A 17,690-nucleotide genomic window follows, 5' to 3' on the forward strand; every position below is an offset into this window, starting at 1 on the left:
TCTAAGATTAAATTCAAATTGTTTTGAAAAGAACGTACTTCTGGCGTAAGAGTGTGTCTTCATGTTCTCACCTTTACTTTTATTTTTGCATTGGGGGGGGGGGGGGTCCCCAGATAGCATCCGGATGTGGGCCACTTCAGGCAATGACGCGGCACTGATGGCCTTCTTCTGGCCCTGCCAAAATGGATGTGAGCCTGAAGTGGCCCACATGTATAATAGCAAACATGGCCCAAATATGCCGAATCACATGTGGGCCTTTTTTTTGTGGCAAAGATTCGGTGCTCTCAGCAACATATGATCTGGATTTGACCCTGAAGTGGCCCGTGTGGTAAATGATGAATATGGCCCAAATATCACTAAACAAATATGGGCCACCTTTGGCAAATATGTGGCACATGCGGCTTGGTTCTGGTCCAGATCTGGCAAACAGGAGCGGACCGCCCAAGTGCCATCATTCCACGTGGTATGTGGGCCAGATGAAGTGTGGGACGGGTCCAGGCCACAGCAATTTTGCTATCTGGGGTTATTCAGAATGGAGCCCCATACCTTTTTTCCTCTTGCATAATTCACAGTTGTTTTAAATTGGAGCTGGGGCCGGCAGGGTTTTCAGATGAAATCATTCACATTTTATCCGGAGGGGGAGAAACTCTGGGGAAAATGAGGAATTCAACACTCGTAGTACCGCCGGCCGGCTGCGGCGAGGAATCATCGCTGCTCTCAAACAACATAGAAATGGAAAATAAATGAGTGCTTCCAAAAATAGGAGCCTGCTAATATCCATCCACACACACCGGCTCTTTAGTCTGCAGCAAATTCAGCAAAACGGCATCGTTTCTTCCTGCTATTCATCGCTTGAACGTGAGCAATGGACATTATGGAGGAAACCCTTGAAGTAAATACTGCATTTAACAGATTTAGCCAGGACGTAATTCACCATCACTTCATACATGGTGACTGTTTGTTTTTTCACCCGGGTCATTTAAAGCTGTGCAAGAGGTTGGAGAGGAGATCTGGTCTAATTCTGGCCAATAAGACACAGTTCATTCTCTCTCTCTCTGCTCTCCTCTCTCTTTCTCTTCTCTCCCCCCTCTCTCTTTGATATTGGGCTATACAAATAAAATTGACTTGACGCTCTCTCTCTTCTCTCTCCCTCTCTCTCGCTTGCTCTTTGATATTGGGCTATACAAATAAAATTGATTTGACTTGATGCTCTCTCTCTCTCTCCTCTCTCTCGCTCACTCTCTCTCTCTTTGATAGTGGTGCTGTACAAATAAGATTGATTTGACACTCTCTCTCTCGTCTCTCTCCCTCCTTAGCCACCAGGCCTGTCAGGCACATTTGTTAGAATAATTACAAGGCAGCAGCCCATTATAACACACCTGAACATAAAATTAGCACCAAGCCGTTGGTTTAAAGCTGCAGACAGAAGCTTCATAGAAAATGGCGTCTTATAACATTCACACACGAAGTACATTAAAATACTCTTGTGTGCTTTCATTTAAACTCCTCCTGCTCCTTTTCGAACATACACTATTTGTTGGATTCTTTATTGAGAATTCTTTTGTTGAATTCTTCTGGTTTTATTTTTTCATTTGTTGTTGGGTTTTTTTTTTTAATTTATGCTTGGTCATTTTTTTCTTTTATTATGCATGTGTGAAATAAAGACATTTGATTTGATTTAATACACGTGTAGGCTGCACCGCACACTCCAATTTAACCTGCATTAGCCCTCTGTGTAGTATTCACCTTACTGGTGTTTACAGGATGGGGGTCATTTCTGTCTCTGGGTTTCCTGGATGATCACATATGTTTTTTTATTCTCTCTCTCTCTCTCTCTCTCCCCACACAGTGGTGACCCTGTGGTTTATTTCGAGGTTGGTGCTATCACAGCTGTTGTATGTGTGGTGGCAGCCTGTCCAAGTCCCCTCTTCACTTCTCTTTTCCCCTCCTGTCCCCGGTCCCGGTAAGAACCTGCTCGCTTGATTTCTAACTCTGCTTGAAAAAAAAAAGGAGGAACGTTTGCATTTAAAATCTGCAAGCCAAACAAACAAAAGTCAATGCCTATCAGTGATGTTGCGGTTTGCTCAGTTTGTGACCCTGTCCTTACTCTTGTTTGTCCTTTTTACATTTGTTGGATTGAGCTGGAATTGTGTTTTTTCACTGTTTCTAAAGCTTGCCAAGAACATACTTTAATGGATTGAAATAGCTGCTAAATTCATTGTAGCGTTGCTTTAGCTCTGCATATAAAAGAGCTTGGGGGGGAATACTTTGTCTTGGAAGTGACACGACATTTTCCTTCCCGGTGTGTTGGTTTGAGTTCTTCTGCAGTGGTTTCTAGTGCAGTGCGCTCTGTCACTTAACTAACCTTTAAAACAGTCTTCTATTTATAGCTGGATTTCTTTATTTGAACGGCAAACCATCTCACTTTAAAATATTGAACGTTGATTGCGTAACATCGCTTTTAATCGACTATTAATAGTGCAGAGGCACAGCTTTTGTGCACACCACCACCAGCATCAATAAGAGTGGATTGGAAATAAATAAATAACTTGCCCATATTAAGGAGCGCCTAAAATAGAGCGGGGGGCCTTGAACAGGTGCCATGTGCTCTGCCTGCGAAAGCAGCAGTGTGGCGGCTGTACAGGCAGGCTAATATTATGCACATAAACAGGCCCCCAGCCTCAAAATCCACTAACGAATGGACACCGAGAGTCCGGGAGTCTTAGTTTTGCTGGGGGTCTGCATACTTGATATATGTATATATATATATATATATATATATATATCTTATACTGTCCATATGCTGCTGTGCACTGATCGCCCTTGGAATGTGTTTGCTGTTAAAGCAGAGCTGGGATATTTATCATGTATCACGAGGAGCCGAGTCCGGTCTCAGAGACAAAATGATTGTATAAACAGTTTTTGCAGGTCCCAAAATACATTGATTTTCAATGTGTCGATGGATGAGGATGTATTTGAGGACATCCACTTAGATCTACTTTTAACCCCGATTTATACTTAATGTAGATTATTGTGCTTAATAACAGGCCTCCCAGACCCTTAGCCCGACTTTAACTACACCAAAGCCAAAAGTATACTTAGCCATCTCTAAGCTAATACCTAAACACAACTATTTCTAACCTTATAACTAAACTTGACCAGCTCCAATCTTATAGTACTAAAGCAGATGATCTGAGCAGATGTTCTTAACTACATCCTCATTCACTGATATGAAATACATTGTATGCATGTGACAGAAGAAAAAAAAATCAACCTCTCACCCTTTTTCAGGCGGTGTGTGTCTTCCTCAAGCTCAGGTCCTCTACCAGAGGCCTGGGAGTTTGAGGGTTCTGCGCAGTATCTTAGCTGTTGCTAGGACTGTACTCTTCAGGACAGAGACCTCAGATGTTGTTCCTGGAATCTACTGAAGCCACTCTCCCAGTTTGGAGGTCACAGCCCCTAGTGCTCCTATTACCATGGGGACTACTGTGGATTTCACCTTCCACATCCGATCTAGTTCTTCCTTCACCTCTTGTTATATCTCTAGCTTCTTGTGCTCTTTCTTCCTGATGTTGCAGTCACTCGGGATTGCTACATCGATCACTACCGCTGTCTTCGACCACCACAATGTCTGTACAGATATTCCTGTACACTATCCCAGCCACTTGGTTATGCCTTTCTGTGTACGCTTTCCCAGCTAGCATTTTACACCCTCTTACTAAGTGCTGGACTGTCTCAGGGGCATCTTTGCACTGCCTGCATCTTGGGTCTTGTCAGGTGAGGTAGACTACTGCCTCAACCAATCTGGTCCTGAGTGCCTGTTCTTGTGCTGCTATGATCACAGCCTCTGTCCTGTCCTTCATTCCAGCCTTTTCTAGCCACTGGTAGGATTTCTTGATATCAGCTATGTCTTCTATCTGTTGATGGTACATTCCATGGAGGGACTTGATCTTCCATGATACCTCCTCCTCCTCCTCCTCTGCATGCTCTGTCTTCTGCTGCCTGATGTATTCACTCAGCAGTTCATCCTGGGGGGGCCCCCTTTCTGATGTACTCGTGGATATTCCTTGTTTCATTCTGGATAATGGCCCTGACACTCATTAACCCTCAGCCCCCCTCTTTTTGCTTATCGTACAGTATCTGGTGGTGGACTTCGGGTGATACTGGTTCTTGCTCTGGGATATTGCTGTGGTCTGCTCTTGAGCTCACAAGCCACTGGGCATTGGTGCTGTGTGATGCCTCCTTTTCCCATCTATTATTGCAGTATCGCTCAGTCTCTGCTCTGTGTGGGTCTAATGTTTTCCCTTGTTACTCTGCAGCTGGAAGTACACTTTGGATGGTTCTTTGAGGAACAGGCCATTTACTCTTTTGGCTTCTACTTCGCTAGTGTATCTCTTCAGCCTGGTGGCCAGAGATGTGGGCCTTTGGCAGTTTCCAGGGAATCACTTAGGGACATTTTGCTGTTCTTCTTCAACCAGGGCCTGTCTTTCGCCAAACCTTTCTGCACCTTGGTTAACTGGCTTACATCTCTCTGTGCTGCTCTGATCTTGGCTTTCAGCCTTCTCTTCCATGGAAGGTACTCTTGGTCACTGGTGTTCTTAATCCTGTACCCAAGCATCTCCTGGCTTACAGTTGTAATGGTATATTCAAGCTCATTGGGCTCTGTTATGGCTGCAGTTGAGATGTTGTGTAAGGCTGTGTTCACATCCACAAGCAGGCTTTGTGAAGGTACTCTGTCACTGAGTCGTGGAAGCTGTGCCCAGGGGTAGACTGTCTTTAGTCTGGCCATGATTCTCATTGAACCTAAGTAGCTTCAGCTGTCATGGCTGTTGGGCTGTTTCAGCTAGTTGGGGTCTGTTCTCATGTATCTCCTGCATACTGGGCTGCCATTCATCAGCTGAAATCATCAGCTGTCAATCAATTGACAGCTGATTGCTTGTGGCATGAAACAGGCTTGTACTGTCCCATAAAGGATTTACTTGACTCACTGGATATATATATATATATATATATATATAGATATATAAACTTTGTTTAAAGAAGCACTCAACGATAGGGTAAGTGCTCAGCAAATGGCCAGTGGCATAGAGAGAGAGAGAGAGAGAGAGAGAGAGAGAGAGAGCGAGAGAGAGAGAGCGAGAGAGAGAGAGAGAGAGAGAGAGCATTCTCAGGAACAGCAGACTGTTTTGTCTGTGAGACTGAGATTTGAGAGACTTTTGTATGTAATTGGCTGCTATGTAAACCCACACTGACATGGTCTTCCATGACACATGACTGAATCCAACTGCCTTTGAGTTGTGAAGTTTAAGCGATCCAACTCGGTGACATGACTGACACTGGATTGCTTGAGACGGTTTTAAGAGAACTTCATGCAGTGCCCCATTTCCAAATCAATATCTAACATCTATGATAGTGGAATAAAAGACATGGATGAATGTATTGTTTGGTTACTGAGAGGTTTCAATACAGCAGTTGGGTGTGAAGTGTTTTGCTCAAAGACAATTCACTGCTAGTTACTCAGAGCATTACTTGGTGATGCACGAGATGACTCCGGAGATTTGTTGTATGTTCTGAGAAATTATGTATGCTGTGTGTGTGTGTGTGTGTGTGTGTGTGTGTGTGTGTGTGTGTGTGTGTGTGTGATTGAGATTTTTCTGTGGCTTAGTAAATAAGTAGCTTTTAGGTGGTACTTGTTTCCAAAAAGTTTGAAAACTACTGTACTAATACTTCTTTTTAGTTCAGTTCAGTTTAGTTTATTTGCACATATAATAAGAAAATACTGTGTATATATATATATGAAGAGAATTTGCTGATCAATACGGGATGGGCTTGTCAAGTTGCTCGCCAAAGTGGCTCGCCATAAACGCAGTACAGCTGATTGATAAAATAATACAAAATACACCAACAAATAAAAAAAATATACTTCTGCCATCAGCCACACCAAGAGATTGTTTCTTTATGTAATATTGGTTTGATTGACACATGTCGAAGTGTATTCCCACACTTTTACCATCAAGACCCATTGGTCAGTGAGTCTCTTTGCTTTCATTTCTTAAATCCACATTTTCTCCAAGCTTTTAATTTTTCAATGTTCATTTTCCTCATTTGTTCTATTTGGCTTTATATCACTATCAGTACAATAATAGACAGCCTTTTTAAACAATCATCATAATCATAATTAATTGGTTTTGGGTTTTTTTAGAGTGCCTTTCACAAAACCCGAGGGTGTGGTAGATTGTTAGAGGAGGAGAAACAGAAAGTTGAAACTACATTTTACTTTGTTTTTTTCAGGGTCCATAAAAAGAAAAAAAAATCTCACTATTTTTTCCTCTCAGCAGTCATTCAGAATCATGGAGACTTGTCCGGAAAGTTGCCCGACACAGGCGGCCGGTCCCCGACCGGACCCGGCTGTGGGTCAACACACTGACCTGACGGAGGACCTCGGCCAGCAGCTGGAGGACATCATTAGCGCCTACCAGGCCACCGAGGTCACCGCCGAGCCGGAGGACGCCGTCGAGGTCGCTGCCACCAAAGAGGCAGACACTCGCAAGGAAAAGAAACTAGAGAAGAAGATGCTGAAAAACCTAGGTGGTGTTTTTTTTTTTAATAATGTTTTATTGATTTTGACCTTGGTTGGGTCGATTCAGCTCTGTCAGCTCCAGTGGCAGTTCCACTGAAAGGGAGAACATCTGTAAGAAGAGCTTCTTCCAATCTGCAGCAGTGATGGGTCAAATAGCCTCGCCAACTGCCTTTTTAATGGTTTGTTTTCACATACATTAGCTTAAAATGGATGGAATTTGCTTCACAAGGAACAACACGAAGCATGCCAACAAGTTTAGACAAGTATTTGCGGGTTATCTTAGTTTATTTTCATGAGTTTAACTTACCTTGACATGACTTACCTTGACATTATCTTAACAAATTATATTTTGGAGTAAACTTCACCGACCTGACAGGGCCTCATTTATGAGACGTTGTTGCACACAAATTTGTTCTTCCACACTTGTGGAATATTTTAGCCGTGAAGTTTGTCTCATAGAAAGAATGACGAGGCTAGCTAACCTCTGAATTTAGAAACCTGTTGACTAACATCAATTTCTTTGTAAACCTGGGTGATTGCTAACCGAAACAGGCAGACAACATGTTAGAGGGAAGGAGCTACAAACACCCACTAGGCTTTGCTTTCGTCAGTCAGAAAAACCTGAGGGCTACAAAACTCCACGAGTGTGTAAAAACAAATTTGTGCATGAAAACGCTTCATAAATGAGACTTGTGGTGTTCTAAGGGGATCCGGAAAAACTTAGCTAAGAATTATGAGTTCTTTCCATCCATCCAATATCCAAACTGCTTATCCTTACGCAGGGTCACAGGGATGCTGGAGCCTATACCAGCAGTCATTGGGTGGCAGGAGGGGAGACACCCTGGACAGGCCACCAGACCATCGCAGGGCTTATTATTATTATTATCAGTTATTTACAACTGTAAATAATTACAAATAACTGTAAATAGGTATGGGCGGCACGGTGGCACAGTGGTTAGCACAGTCGTCTCACAGCAAGAAGGTCCTTGGTCTGAGCCTTGGGGTAGTCCAACCTTGGGGGTCGTCCCGGGTCATCCTCTGTGTGGAGTTTGCATGTTTTTCTCGTGTCTGTGGGTGTTCCGGTTTCCTCCCACAGTCCAAAGACATGTAGGTCAGGTGAATCAGCTGTCCTAAAATTTCCCTAGAGGTGAATGTGTGTGTGTGTGTGTGTGTGTGTGTGTGTGTGTGTGTGTGTGTGTGTGTTTGTGTGTGTGTGTGTGTGTGTGTGTGTGTGTGCGTGTGTGTGTGTGCGTGTGTGTGTGTGCGTGTTGGCCCTGTGATGGCCTGGCGGCCTGTCCAGCATGTCTCTCCACCTGCCACCCAATGACTGCTAGGATAGGCTCCCCGTGACCCTGAGCAGGATAAGCAGTTTGGATAATGGATGGATGGATGTAAATAGTTGTAATTCTGAGTAATTTGGAGCTGTACTTAACTCACTGACCAGGGGTGTTATGTGCAAACTGGTGACCGTTCCTTGTGTGTGGCCCTGTTTTCAGGGAAGGAAGCCACACTTGTGATGCAGAGTTTGAGCAAACACGACTCTTTCGAACAGAAACTGGAGGCCATGATAAAGAAACATGTGGAGCTGGTGAGTGGACGACACGAGAGACTTGAAGTTAAAACAGTAAAGAGACAGGACAAGGGGCAGGCCAACAATTCAGACAAGTCATGTTTACCCTTGAAATCACAGCTGAAATCTTACTTTTACAAACTCACCATCTCTCAATAGTTTTTTTTTGTTTAGTTTTATGATTCTTATTTTAATTTTGTTTTGTCATTTCTTTAATGTGGTCATTTTGTTTACTGTGAAACATGCTTTAACATCTGTTTTGAGACGTGCTATATAAATGACATTTATTATTAATACCGATTCCGAGTACCAATCTTTGTGCACTGGTTGATACCGAGTACCAAGCTGAACCATTATTTTTGCTGAACAGTGCCGACTTAGACCATTAGTTTGAGATCAGTGGAAAAAAATAATTGAGTCAGTTTTTTTTCCCCATCATTAAAGAAATACAGGCCTCCACCAGTTAAAAATGCAGTAAAACAAGCCAGTTTGATTTTATTTATGATATGGTACTCATAGCTTTTGGTATGGATTTCAGCCGTGTGTTAAATCTCCAATACTGATAACTCCATTTTAGCCTGGTATCGGTGCGACGTCCGATACCAGCATCGATATGTGTGAAACCCTAACTATTACTGTGGGTCTGTGTCTGTCGTGTAACTTGCCGTGTGTCTCTGCAGCTGGAGGAGCATCGCGGGGACCAGAAACAGCTGAAGGTCCTGCAGAAGAAGCTGCTGCAGGTGATGAAGGAGAAGGACACGCTGCAGAGCGAGCACAGCCGCGCCATCTTGGCCCGCAGCAAACTGGAGGGACTCTGCCGAGAGCTGCAGAGACACAACAAGACCCTGAAGGTAATGTTTTCATATCTGCTCCTCCCTTCATCACAAAAGAAGTAGAAGGTTATAGCAGGGATGACAATGTCATGGACAGAAACTAAAGCAAAAAATACTAATGCTAATGACCTTGTTTCTACAGTGAAAGAGAGCCGACAACAAAATAAAATAAAATAAAAATTCTCCTTTGGTTCCAGCTGGGATTTGAACAAAATGGCGGTCGTGATCAAAGTGATTTTTAATGAACGCAGTAAACCAGCGGGTTCATTTCTTGACACGAATGACAATGGAACATGTCTGTCACCAAAGCAAAAAAAGAAAGAAAAGAAAAAAGACTGTACTGAAAAAGAAAAAATTCTTTAGTTTTTGTTTAGACGTGAATTTTGATTTAGTTATCAACTGTTTCGTGTCGTGAAAAAAGTGGCTGTTGAGCGACTTCCTTTGCTGTTTTTGTTTTTTTGTCAATGAATTTAGCACACACCTTTACTGTTTCTGTAGACACAATGACACGCAGCACAACTGAACAGATTCAAACTGTGAGTCGCTCCCAGGTCACATAACCACATTCATATTTATTGAAGCCAAATACATTTTAACATTTGAAGACTTTGTCCTGATGGGACTCTCAATTTAAATTCGATTCTAAATGTAACGTCTGGTCAGTCAAATTAAAGCACATTCAGCACACCTTCTCTGAGGCCGTCTTAGTAAAAAAAAAAAATCCAGCATTTGTTTTTAGCTGGCACATGCCGGCACGGACAGTCCAAGAATGACTAATAAACCACAGCAGTGTTATTTATTGCTGTGTACGAGGCACATGGTGTTCTGAATAAGTGGGGGACTGTGAGGACGGCCGGACACCAGAGGTGGACCGAGTACTGAAACATCCTACTGCAGTACACTGCTACTTTAAAATGAGTCAAGTCACAGTAAATGAGTCTCTTATTGAAAAACTACTTGAGTAATTACTTTTTGAGTTATATTTGTTCTTTTCATGTCTACAAACAAACACAGCTGTAGCTCTGAAGACATGAAATATTCTTTAGTTGATAGAAACAAACTGGATAAACACACTGGATGAACAAGCCGCACTTATTTTGACAATCTAAATCTCCAAAAGCACCCGTTATCACTACCACTTATTCAAACCAATTCTTCATTTAGACTTTTTCATTTTTACTCTGTAAGTTATTAAAGATAGCAGAGTAGAATACTTAATCTTAAATCAACTCAAAGTACTACAACTTTATTATACTTAAAAAGTAGTTACAGAACGTCTGGGTAGCATAGCGGTCTATTCCGTTGCCTACCAACACGAGGATCGCCAGTTCGAATCCCCATGTTACAGTCAGCTTGGTCGGGCGTCCCTATAGACACAAATGGCCGTGTCTGCGGGTGAGAGACCGGATGTGGGTATGTGTCCTGGTCGGTCGGGGCGCCTGTTCAGGGGAGAGGGGGAACTGGGGGGAATAGCGTGATCCTCTCACACGTTACGTCCCCTTGGTGAAACTCCTCACTGTCAGGTGAAAAGAAGTGGCTGGCGACTCCACATGTATCAGAGGAGGCATGTGGTAGTCTGCAGCCCTCCCCGGATCGGCAGAGGGGGTGGAGCAGCGATCGGGACGGCTCAGGAAGAGTGGGGTAATTGGCTGAATACAATTGGGGGGGAAAACAAAAACAAAAACAAAAACGTAGTTACAGGGAAAAAATTACTCCAGTACTGTAGTAAGAGCAGTTGTGACTTGTTACTTTCCGTCTCTGCGGGACGCTGACATGACCACACCAGAGTGTGAAAATGCCATCTCAGCCTTGTCTCCACAATGTCCAGATGTTGTGGGCCCTGACAGTCCCTCCTGTCCAACTGTCTTACAGGAAGAGACGCTGCAGCGGTGCAGAGAGGATGACCTGAAGAGGAAGGAGATCACCACTCATTTCCAGGGGACGCTCAGTGAGATCCAAGCCCAGATCGAAGAGCACAGCAGCCGAAACACCAAGCTGTGTCAGGAGAACAGCGCCCTGGCTGAGAAACTCAAGGGGCTCATTTCACAGTACGACCAGCGGGAGGCGGTATGGAGCCCTGACACATTTGGAGTGAATGCGAATGACATAGGCCTGTGGGTTTTAGCCATGCGCCATTGCTGCCCAACAAGTATGCTGGTTCCCATCAGAATCCAACATTAAGCCATTACACTAACTAGTTCACCGTTCTCTGCTCGTAGTGGCCTAATGAGTATAATCAGTAAAGTTAAGTGGCATCGTGTGTCTGTGCAGTGAAAACCTGTGTACTCTTGGGCCTCGATGGTATCTGGTTTGGAAACACGAACTGGTGTTTGGTTAAAGTTGCTTAGATATCAGGTAGGTGGCACACAACACACCAAAGGCCAGAAATTATAGCCAATCATGGGCAATAATTTCAAAACTATTTAAGGTACAATCTGTACGTTAAACTCAACTATTCAAACTCACTGTCAACTGTTCAAAGTAATGGGGAGTACAGAAGAGGTGAAGAAGAGAGTGCAGGCAGGGTGGAGTGGGTAGAGAAGAGTGTCAGGAGTGATTTGTGACAGAAGGGTGCCGGCAAGAGTTAAAGGGAAGGTTTACAAGATGGTTGTGAGACCAGCTATGTTATATGGCTTGGAGACGGTGGCTCTGATGAAGACAGGAGGTGGAGCTGGAGGTGGCAGAGTTGAAGATGCTAAGATTGTCACTGGGAGTGATGAAGAAGGACAGGATTAAGAACAAGTATATTAGAGGGACAACTCAGGTCAGACGGTTTAGAGACAAAGCAAGAGAGGCAAGATTGAGATGGCTTGGACATGTGTGGAGGAGAGATGCTGGGTATATTGGGAGAAAGATGCTGAATATGGAGCTGCCAGGGAAGAGGAAAAGAGGAAGGCCAAAGAGGAGGTTTATGGATATGGGGGGGAGGACATGCAGGTGGCTGGTGTGAGAGAGGAAGATGCAGAGGACAGGAAGAGATGGAAACGGATGATCCGCTATGGTGACCCCTAACAGGAGCAGCTGAAAGTCGTAGTAGTAGTAGTAGTAGTGGTAGTAGTAGTTAAGGTACAATTTGTAATGCCATGGCCCCCACGGCTATGTGGAGTAATGTGAAAACACCAGAGCTATACTGACAACAAGGAACATGACATATCCCACCATTAGGGTCAACATTATTTTTTGGAGAAACGGAGACAACTGAAAGCCTCAAAAGCAGGTGAAAGCGATGCAACATTGCCTGGTTTTCTCATGATGGGCTGCTGTGGATTGTACCTTTAATATTTATGTATGTTTCAATAATACATGTTTTCTATGAACTACACTTTCCCAGGTAACTCCATAATATGTGAATTGTTCTGATAATATGTGAATTGTTCTCCCTCCTTGCTGGCGCCCCGGCGTCGGCCATCAGACCTCTGGAGCTTGTTCAGAAAGCTGCAGCTCATCTGGTGTTCAAACGCCCTAAATTCTCCCACACAACTCCCCTTCTCATGTCCCTACACTGGCTCCCATCCAGTTTAAGACTCTGGTGCTAGCCTACAGGGCAGTGAAAGGAACAGCTCCTTCCTCTCTCCAGGAAATGGTCAAGCCCTACACCCCCGCCCGACCACTTCACTCTGCTGCCTCGGGACGCCTGGTTGCCCCGTCGCTAAGAGGCCCCTGCTGCCGATCGACCCGGTCATGGCTCTTTTCTGTCCTGGCCCCACAGTGGTGGAATGAACTCCCCACTGACGTCAGGACAGCAGAGTCGCTGCCCATCTTTCGGCGCAGGTTGAAAACTCACCTCTTCAAGAACTACTACCCTGTTACTTGTTCTTAGCACTTATTGTATTCACTCGTAAAAATGTAAAAAAAAAATCTTTCTTGCGCTTTTACTTTAGCACTTGGTTTTGCTCTTAGATGCTTGTTTTGATGCACTTATGACCTCTGATGACTTGTAGTTCTCCTGATTTCCTATGTTAAATGCACTTATTGTAAGTCGCTTTGGATAAAAGCGTCGGCTAAATGACTGTAATGTAATGTAATGATGGTGATCACCTGAATCGCCGTACAAGTTAAATCAAATAATTAATAAGATTTTGCAAGTAACATTTTATCCATGTTACAAGCTGACCAGCTGCATTAACATGGCAAGCGTGGTACAGAACAACTTCAACACGTTATTTAAGGAGCTCATGGTAGTAGCATTTCTTTTGTGATAATGACTCAAATTCCCTGTGGATGTCTTTGCAGAACTTGGAAAAAGTCTTCAAACACAGAGATCTGAAAGAAAAGCTGCTGGAAACCAAACTTGCGCAGGCCAACATGCTGCTGAAGGAGGCCGAGGAGAAGCACAAACTGGAAAAGGAACATGTGGGTTTTTGACTCTGATGTTGGATTTATGCTCCATGTCCAGTTGTCCTTCAGGATGTTACTGTAAGGTTAATGTAACGTTACATAGACTAGCCACCCGCAGAGAAAAACAGGCAGGCAAGATGGGGAATCGGCGAGCGTCACGTGGTGCCCCCAGTGCCCCTTGGGTAATGCAGTTTATTTAGGGCCATTATGATGCCTAGTCCAGTGTTTCCCAACCCAGTCCTCGAGGACCCCCTATCCTCCAGATTTTCTTTGCAACCCTGAATAGGTACCTGTTTGTAGTTATTCAACCAATCAGCAATGAATGTCAGATGATGCACACCTTGCATAATTAAGTGCTGTGAGATGATTGGTTGAGTAAGTACAAGCAGGGGTACCTATGCAGGGTTACAATGAAAATTTGCAGGATAGGGGTTCCTTGAGGACTGGGTTGGGAAACGCTGGCCTAGTCCACACATACATGGGTATTTTTTAAAATGGGGTTTTTCCCCTCCTTCATTCTTAAAAAAAGATCTCATCCACACAAGCACTGTTTAGAAAAAAATTGTCAAATAAAAAAGCAAAAAAAAAAAAAAAAAAGTTACTTAACACAATGAATGCGCTGTCAAAAGCATGCCAAACCACCAGGCGGCGATATAACCCTAACCCTAAAACCATGGGGGCCAAACAGAAGCCGGAAAAATAAGCTCAAAACTTGTGTTTTCCCTGTCTACATGTCAACGCTGAAAACAAAGCTTCTGAAAATCTCCACCCTGGAAGGAGTTTTTCCAAAAGGTCCATTTTCAGTGACTTAGAAACGCAGTTCGTGTGTGGACGAAAGGCCAAAACGCATAGAAAAAGCTACGTTTGTAAAAATAAGTGTGTATGTGTGGATTAGGCATTAATTGCCCAGAGAATTGCTCAAAGAACAGAGAATGTGTGTGTGTGTGGGGCTGTGACGGACTGGCGGCCTGTCCAGGGTGTCTCCCCACCTGCCGCCCAATGACTGCTGGGATAGGCTCCAGCATCCTCGCGACCCTGACAGCAGGATAAGGGGCTTGGATAGTGGATAATGGATGGATGCTGGACTTCACACACATCTAGACATGACCCTGATGTCTTAACACGGATGCTTAATGGATCGTTTCAATGTTCTACAGCTGCTAAAACAGGCGGCGGAGTGCAAGGTGAAACTGAAGCTCATGAAGGAGCAAGAGGTCGACATGAAGGCTCAGGTACAGTGAGAGCTACACAGATGGACGCAAAACAAACAGTTTGGCCTTCATTTTCCATTTGCATGATGTCTTTCAAACCGTTTCTCCTCAGCTCCTCGTCTACTCTGAGAAGTTTGACGAGTTCCAGGGGACGGTGTCCAAGAGTAATGGAGTCTACGCCAGCTTCAAACAAGATATGGACAAGGTAAAAAAAAAAAAGAAAAAAAGAAAGTAATTCATATGCATGTGTTTTGGTTTATTTACACATATGAACACTTTAAATCCCAGAATCAGCAGAGATGTTGTGTAGGTAAGATGAAGGAAAATCCCAACGGGGCCTCATCATCTTGAAAGACAAAAAAATGTCCAACATTCAGCCACCTAATTACATTTCATTCTATTTGCTTTTTTTAGAAACGTCTTTGACTGTGAGTGTTGCAATGGTTTTTTTTTTAAATCTTCTGCTGTAGATGTCGAAGAAGATGAAGAAACTGGAGAAGGAGTGCTTGTCATGGAAGTCTCGCTTTGATGGCTGCAACAAAGCTCTCATAGACATGGTGGCAGATGTAAGAGAGCACTTCTTGTTTTGATTTTTTAACAACTTTTGTTTACCTACTCAATTTATTATCCTCTAAAGCTCAGTATGCTAACTGCACTTTATCTGTACCATGAAGAGCTTCAACTGACCGTGTGCAAAGTGTCTCGTCCTGTTACGGTTGATACGTCTAATAAACTTTCAAAGTGAGCTGTTATAGTGACGATGTCACATCAACTCAAAGTCACAAATGTTTAAATCCAATATTTTGACAGTCTGTGCTGCAAATAAGTGCAGCAGACAGCGGAATCAGGAATCAGGAACAATGTATGTACTACGTACACAAAAGAAACGGAATTCAGTTTCCCCAGCCCACAGCAGTGCAACACAAAAGACAAAAACACATATCCAAAAACATACAAAAACAACACCACCAAAAACATACAAAAACAGAGAGAACAAAGAAATACAAAACAAAACCAACAACACAGTGCAAAAACTCCACCGTCCAGAGAGCAAACGCCAGCCAGGATGACTGTTGGAACTGCCGGTCCGCATGGGCTAGCAGTTAGCTTAGCCTGCCCCACTTCCATGTCCTGTCAGACAGCCCTCAGTGTCTCTGCTTCAGGAGCAGCTCTAGGCAGGACTGTGGTCCTTGGGCCCATGGGATGTAGCATGGGCTAGCAGTTAGCTTAGCCTGCCCCGCTTCCGCATCCTGCCAGGTCGCCCTTGGTATTTCCTCTTCAGGCACAACTCCAGACAGGGCCGTGGTCCTTGGGCCCGCGGGATGTAGCAGACCAGGCTCCCTCAGCTGATCCAATGCTAGATCTCCAGCCAGACACCTTCGACATACCTCCCCGCACTCCACACGACAACACAAACGCAGACAAAAACACTACACAGTCGATGCTAGGCGAGGCTGCCGCCCGACCGCCTCAGTGTTTCCTCTCAGGCAGGGCCGTGGGCTAGCAGTTAGCTTAGCCTGCCCCGCTTCCGCTGGTCTGACAGGAAAGCAGAGCCATCTTCAAACTCAAAGTGAACAGCAAAAGCTGTTGAAATATTGGATTTAAATGTTTGTTTCACCCCGGCTCAACATTCTGCCCCCACCAGCAGGACTGCAGAGACCTTAGAGAGCATGAACATACCTTTAAAGATGGAGATAGCGGATTGAAAATGGGTAAAAAAAAAAAAAGCCCTTTCATTTACTCCTCATAGGTGCCTGTGGTAGGTTTATATAACAAAATCTCAAATAGAAGGTTATGAAGAACTGAGGTCCCTTATGGGGCTAACACAACCCCTGACCGCCTTTCAGCATGCCTTCAGGAGTCTGAGTCAGATTGAAGGTGTTTTAGACAATGAATAAATGACAGATGTAATTATATAAATACCCACAATCTCTCTGATTAAGTGTTTGCTTCATTCCAACCCCTGACAGAAAGCGCTGAAGGAGAAGGAGATGGAGCTCTTCAGCATCAAGAACCAGAAGCTAGAGAAGCTCTGCAGGGCACTGCAGGAGGAGCGGAAGAGTCTCTATCAGAAGGCTGAGGACGCCGGAGGTCACCCGGACATCAAAAACACACCTGAGACCAAAGAGAAGGAGAGCACGGAGGAGCTTGGGGGGTCCGCAGGGAGACCCAGCCAGGAAAACCCCGTCCCTGCCACTGAAACCGCTTCCATGACTGCCCCTGCTGCTGGTGCCCCGTCTGCTGCTGCCATTGCCATAGAAACGCCGCTGGCTAAGGAACTGGCCAAACTGAAAGCAGAGCAGGCGCGAATGCAGGAGATCGCGACCTCTTTCACGATCTCACACGTCATACCTGCAAATGTGCTGTGCCCTGACGCTGATGACAGCCAATCACATGAACTCCCCGAGGTCAGTCAGGTTCATGAGGGTCACCGAGCAGAGAAGAGCAGCGGGGAGCAAACCCATGATGTCCTCATCCCAGTCAATGGCACCCATCATGAAGAAGACAAAGAAGAAGAGGGTGGACACCAGCAGCAGAGAGATCTGGAGATGGAGTCGGTGGATTAGGAGACTCCACTGGACACTCAACAGAAAGTCACATCGCCTTAATGTCACCGTAACCTTTTTAGAAGACATTATTACCAATAAAGAAAAGAGTTTGTTTTGCCTTAAGTGTCTCTTTCTGATGTTTCAAGTGGTGAACAACCGGTTTGTCTTGGTGGTTCTGCCACATTTGGTTTAAGTCGAATCGAATCCAAATGTTTAATTCTTCTCACATCATCCCATCTCTCTCTCTCTCTACCCTATACTTCATGTCTCTCTCCAATCCTCCCAAAATACATAAATACATTTTGAGTTTGAAACAAAACGCAACACGGTGGCGCAGTGGTTAGTGTGGTTGCCTCACAGCAAGAGGGTCCTGGGTTCGAACCCTGGGGTAGTCCAACCTTGGGGGTTGTCCCAGGTCGTCCTCTGTGTGGAGTTTGCATGTTCTCCCCGTGTCTGCGTGGGTTTCCTCCGGGTGCTCCGGCTTCCTCCCACAGTCCAAAGACGTGTAGGTCAGGTGAATCGGCCGTACTAAATTGCCCCTAGGTGTGAATATGTGTGTGTGTCGGCCCTGTGATGGCCTGGTGGCCTGTCCAGGGTGTCTCCCCACCT

At 44.6% G+C, this 17,690-nt stretch overlaps 1 protein-coding gene across 2 annotated transcripts; it reads left to right on the forward strand.

The window, feature by feature from the left end:
• Window positions 1-1,912: 1,912 nt before the first annotated feature.
• Window positions 1,913-17,198, forward strand: txlnbb (taxilin beta b). Of its 2 annotated transcripts, none has more exons than XM_056296029.1 (10): window positions 1,913-1,963; window positions 6,336-6,588; window positions 8,077-8,168; window positions 8,831-9,001; window positions 10,856-11,050; window positions 13,217-13,336; window positions 14,479-14,553; window positions 14,645-14,737; window positions 15,003-15,098; window positions 16,503-17,198. In XM_056296029.1, the coding sequence occupies exons 2-10, from the start codon at window positions 6,351-6,353 to the stop codon at window positions 17,097-17,099; spliced, it is 1,677 nt and encodes a 558-aa protein (XP_056152004.1). In that variant the 5' UTR covers window positions 1,913-1,963; window positions 6,336-6,350; the 3' UTR covers window positions 17,100-17,198. The 2 variants fall into 2 exon arrangements, with proteins under 2 accessions (XP_056152004.1, XP_056152005.1); XM_056296030.1 differs by having other exon boundaries at window positions 1,934-1,963; window positions 6,339-6,588.
• Window positions 17,199-17,690: the final 492 nt, after the last annotated feature.

The sequence above is a fragment of the Lampris incognitus genome, chromosome 16 (assembly GCF_029633865.1).
Source record: "Lampris incognitus isolate fLamInc1 chromosome 16, fLamInc1.hap2, whole genome shotgun sequence".
NCBI classification, from domain to species: domain Eukaryota; kingdom Metazoa; phylum Chordata; class Actinopteri; order Lampriformes; family Lampridae; genus Lampris; species Lampris incognitus.

Bases quoted from the DNA above. Each gene is read 5' to 3' on its own strand.
- txlnbb (XM_056296029.1), top strand. From the start codon at position 6,351: ATGGAGACTTGTCCGGAAAGTTGCCCGACACAGGCGGCCGGTCCCCGA. The intron at 9,002-10,855 runs GTAATGTTTTCA...ACTGTCTTACAG, and splicing joins GACACAACAAGACCCTGAAG to GAAGAGACGCTGCAGCGGTG. The intron at 15,099-16,502 runs GTAAGAGAGCAC...AACCCCTGACAG, and splicing joins TCATAGACATGGTGGCAGAT to AAAGCGCTGAAGGAGAAGGA.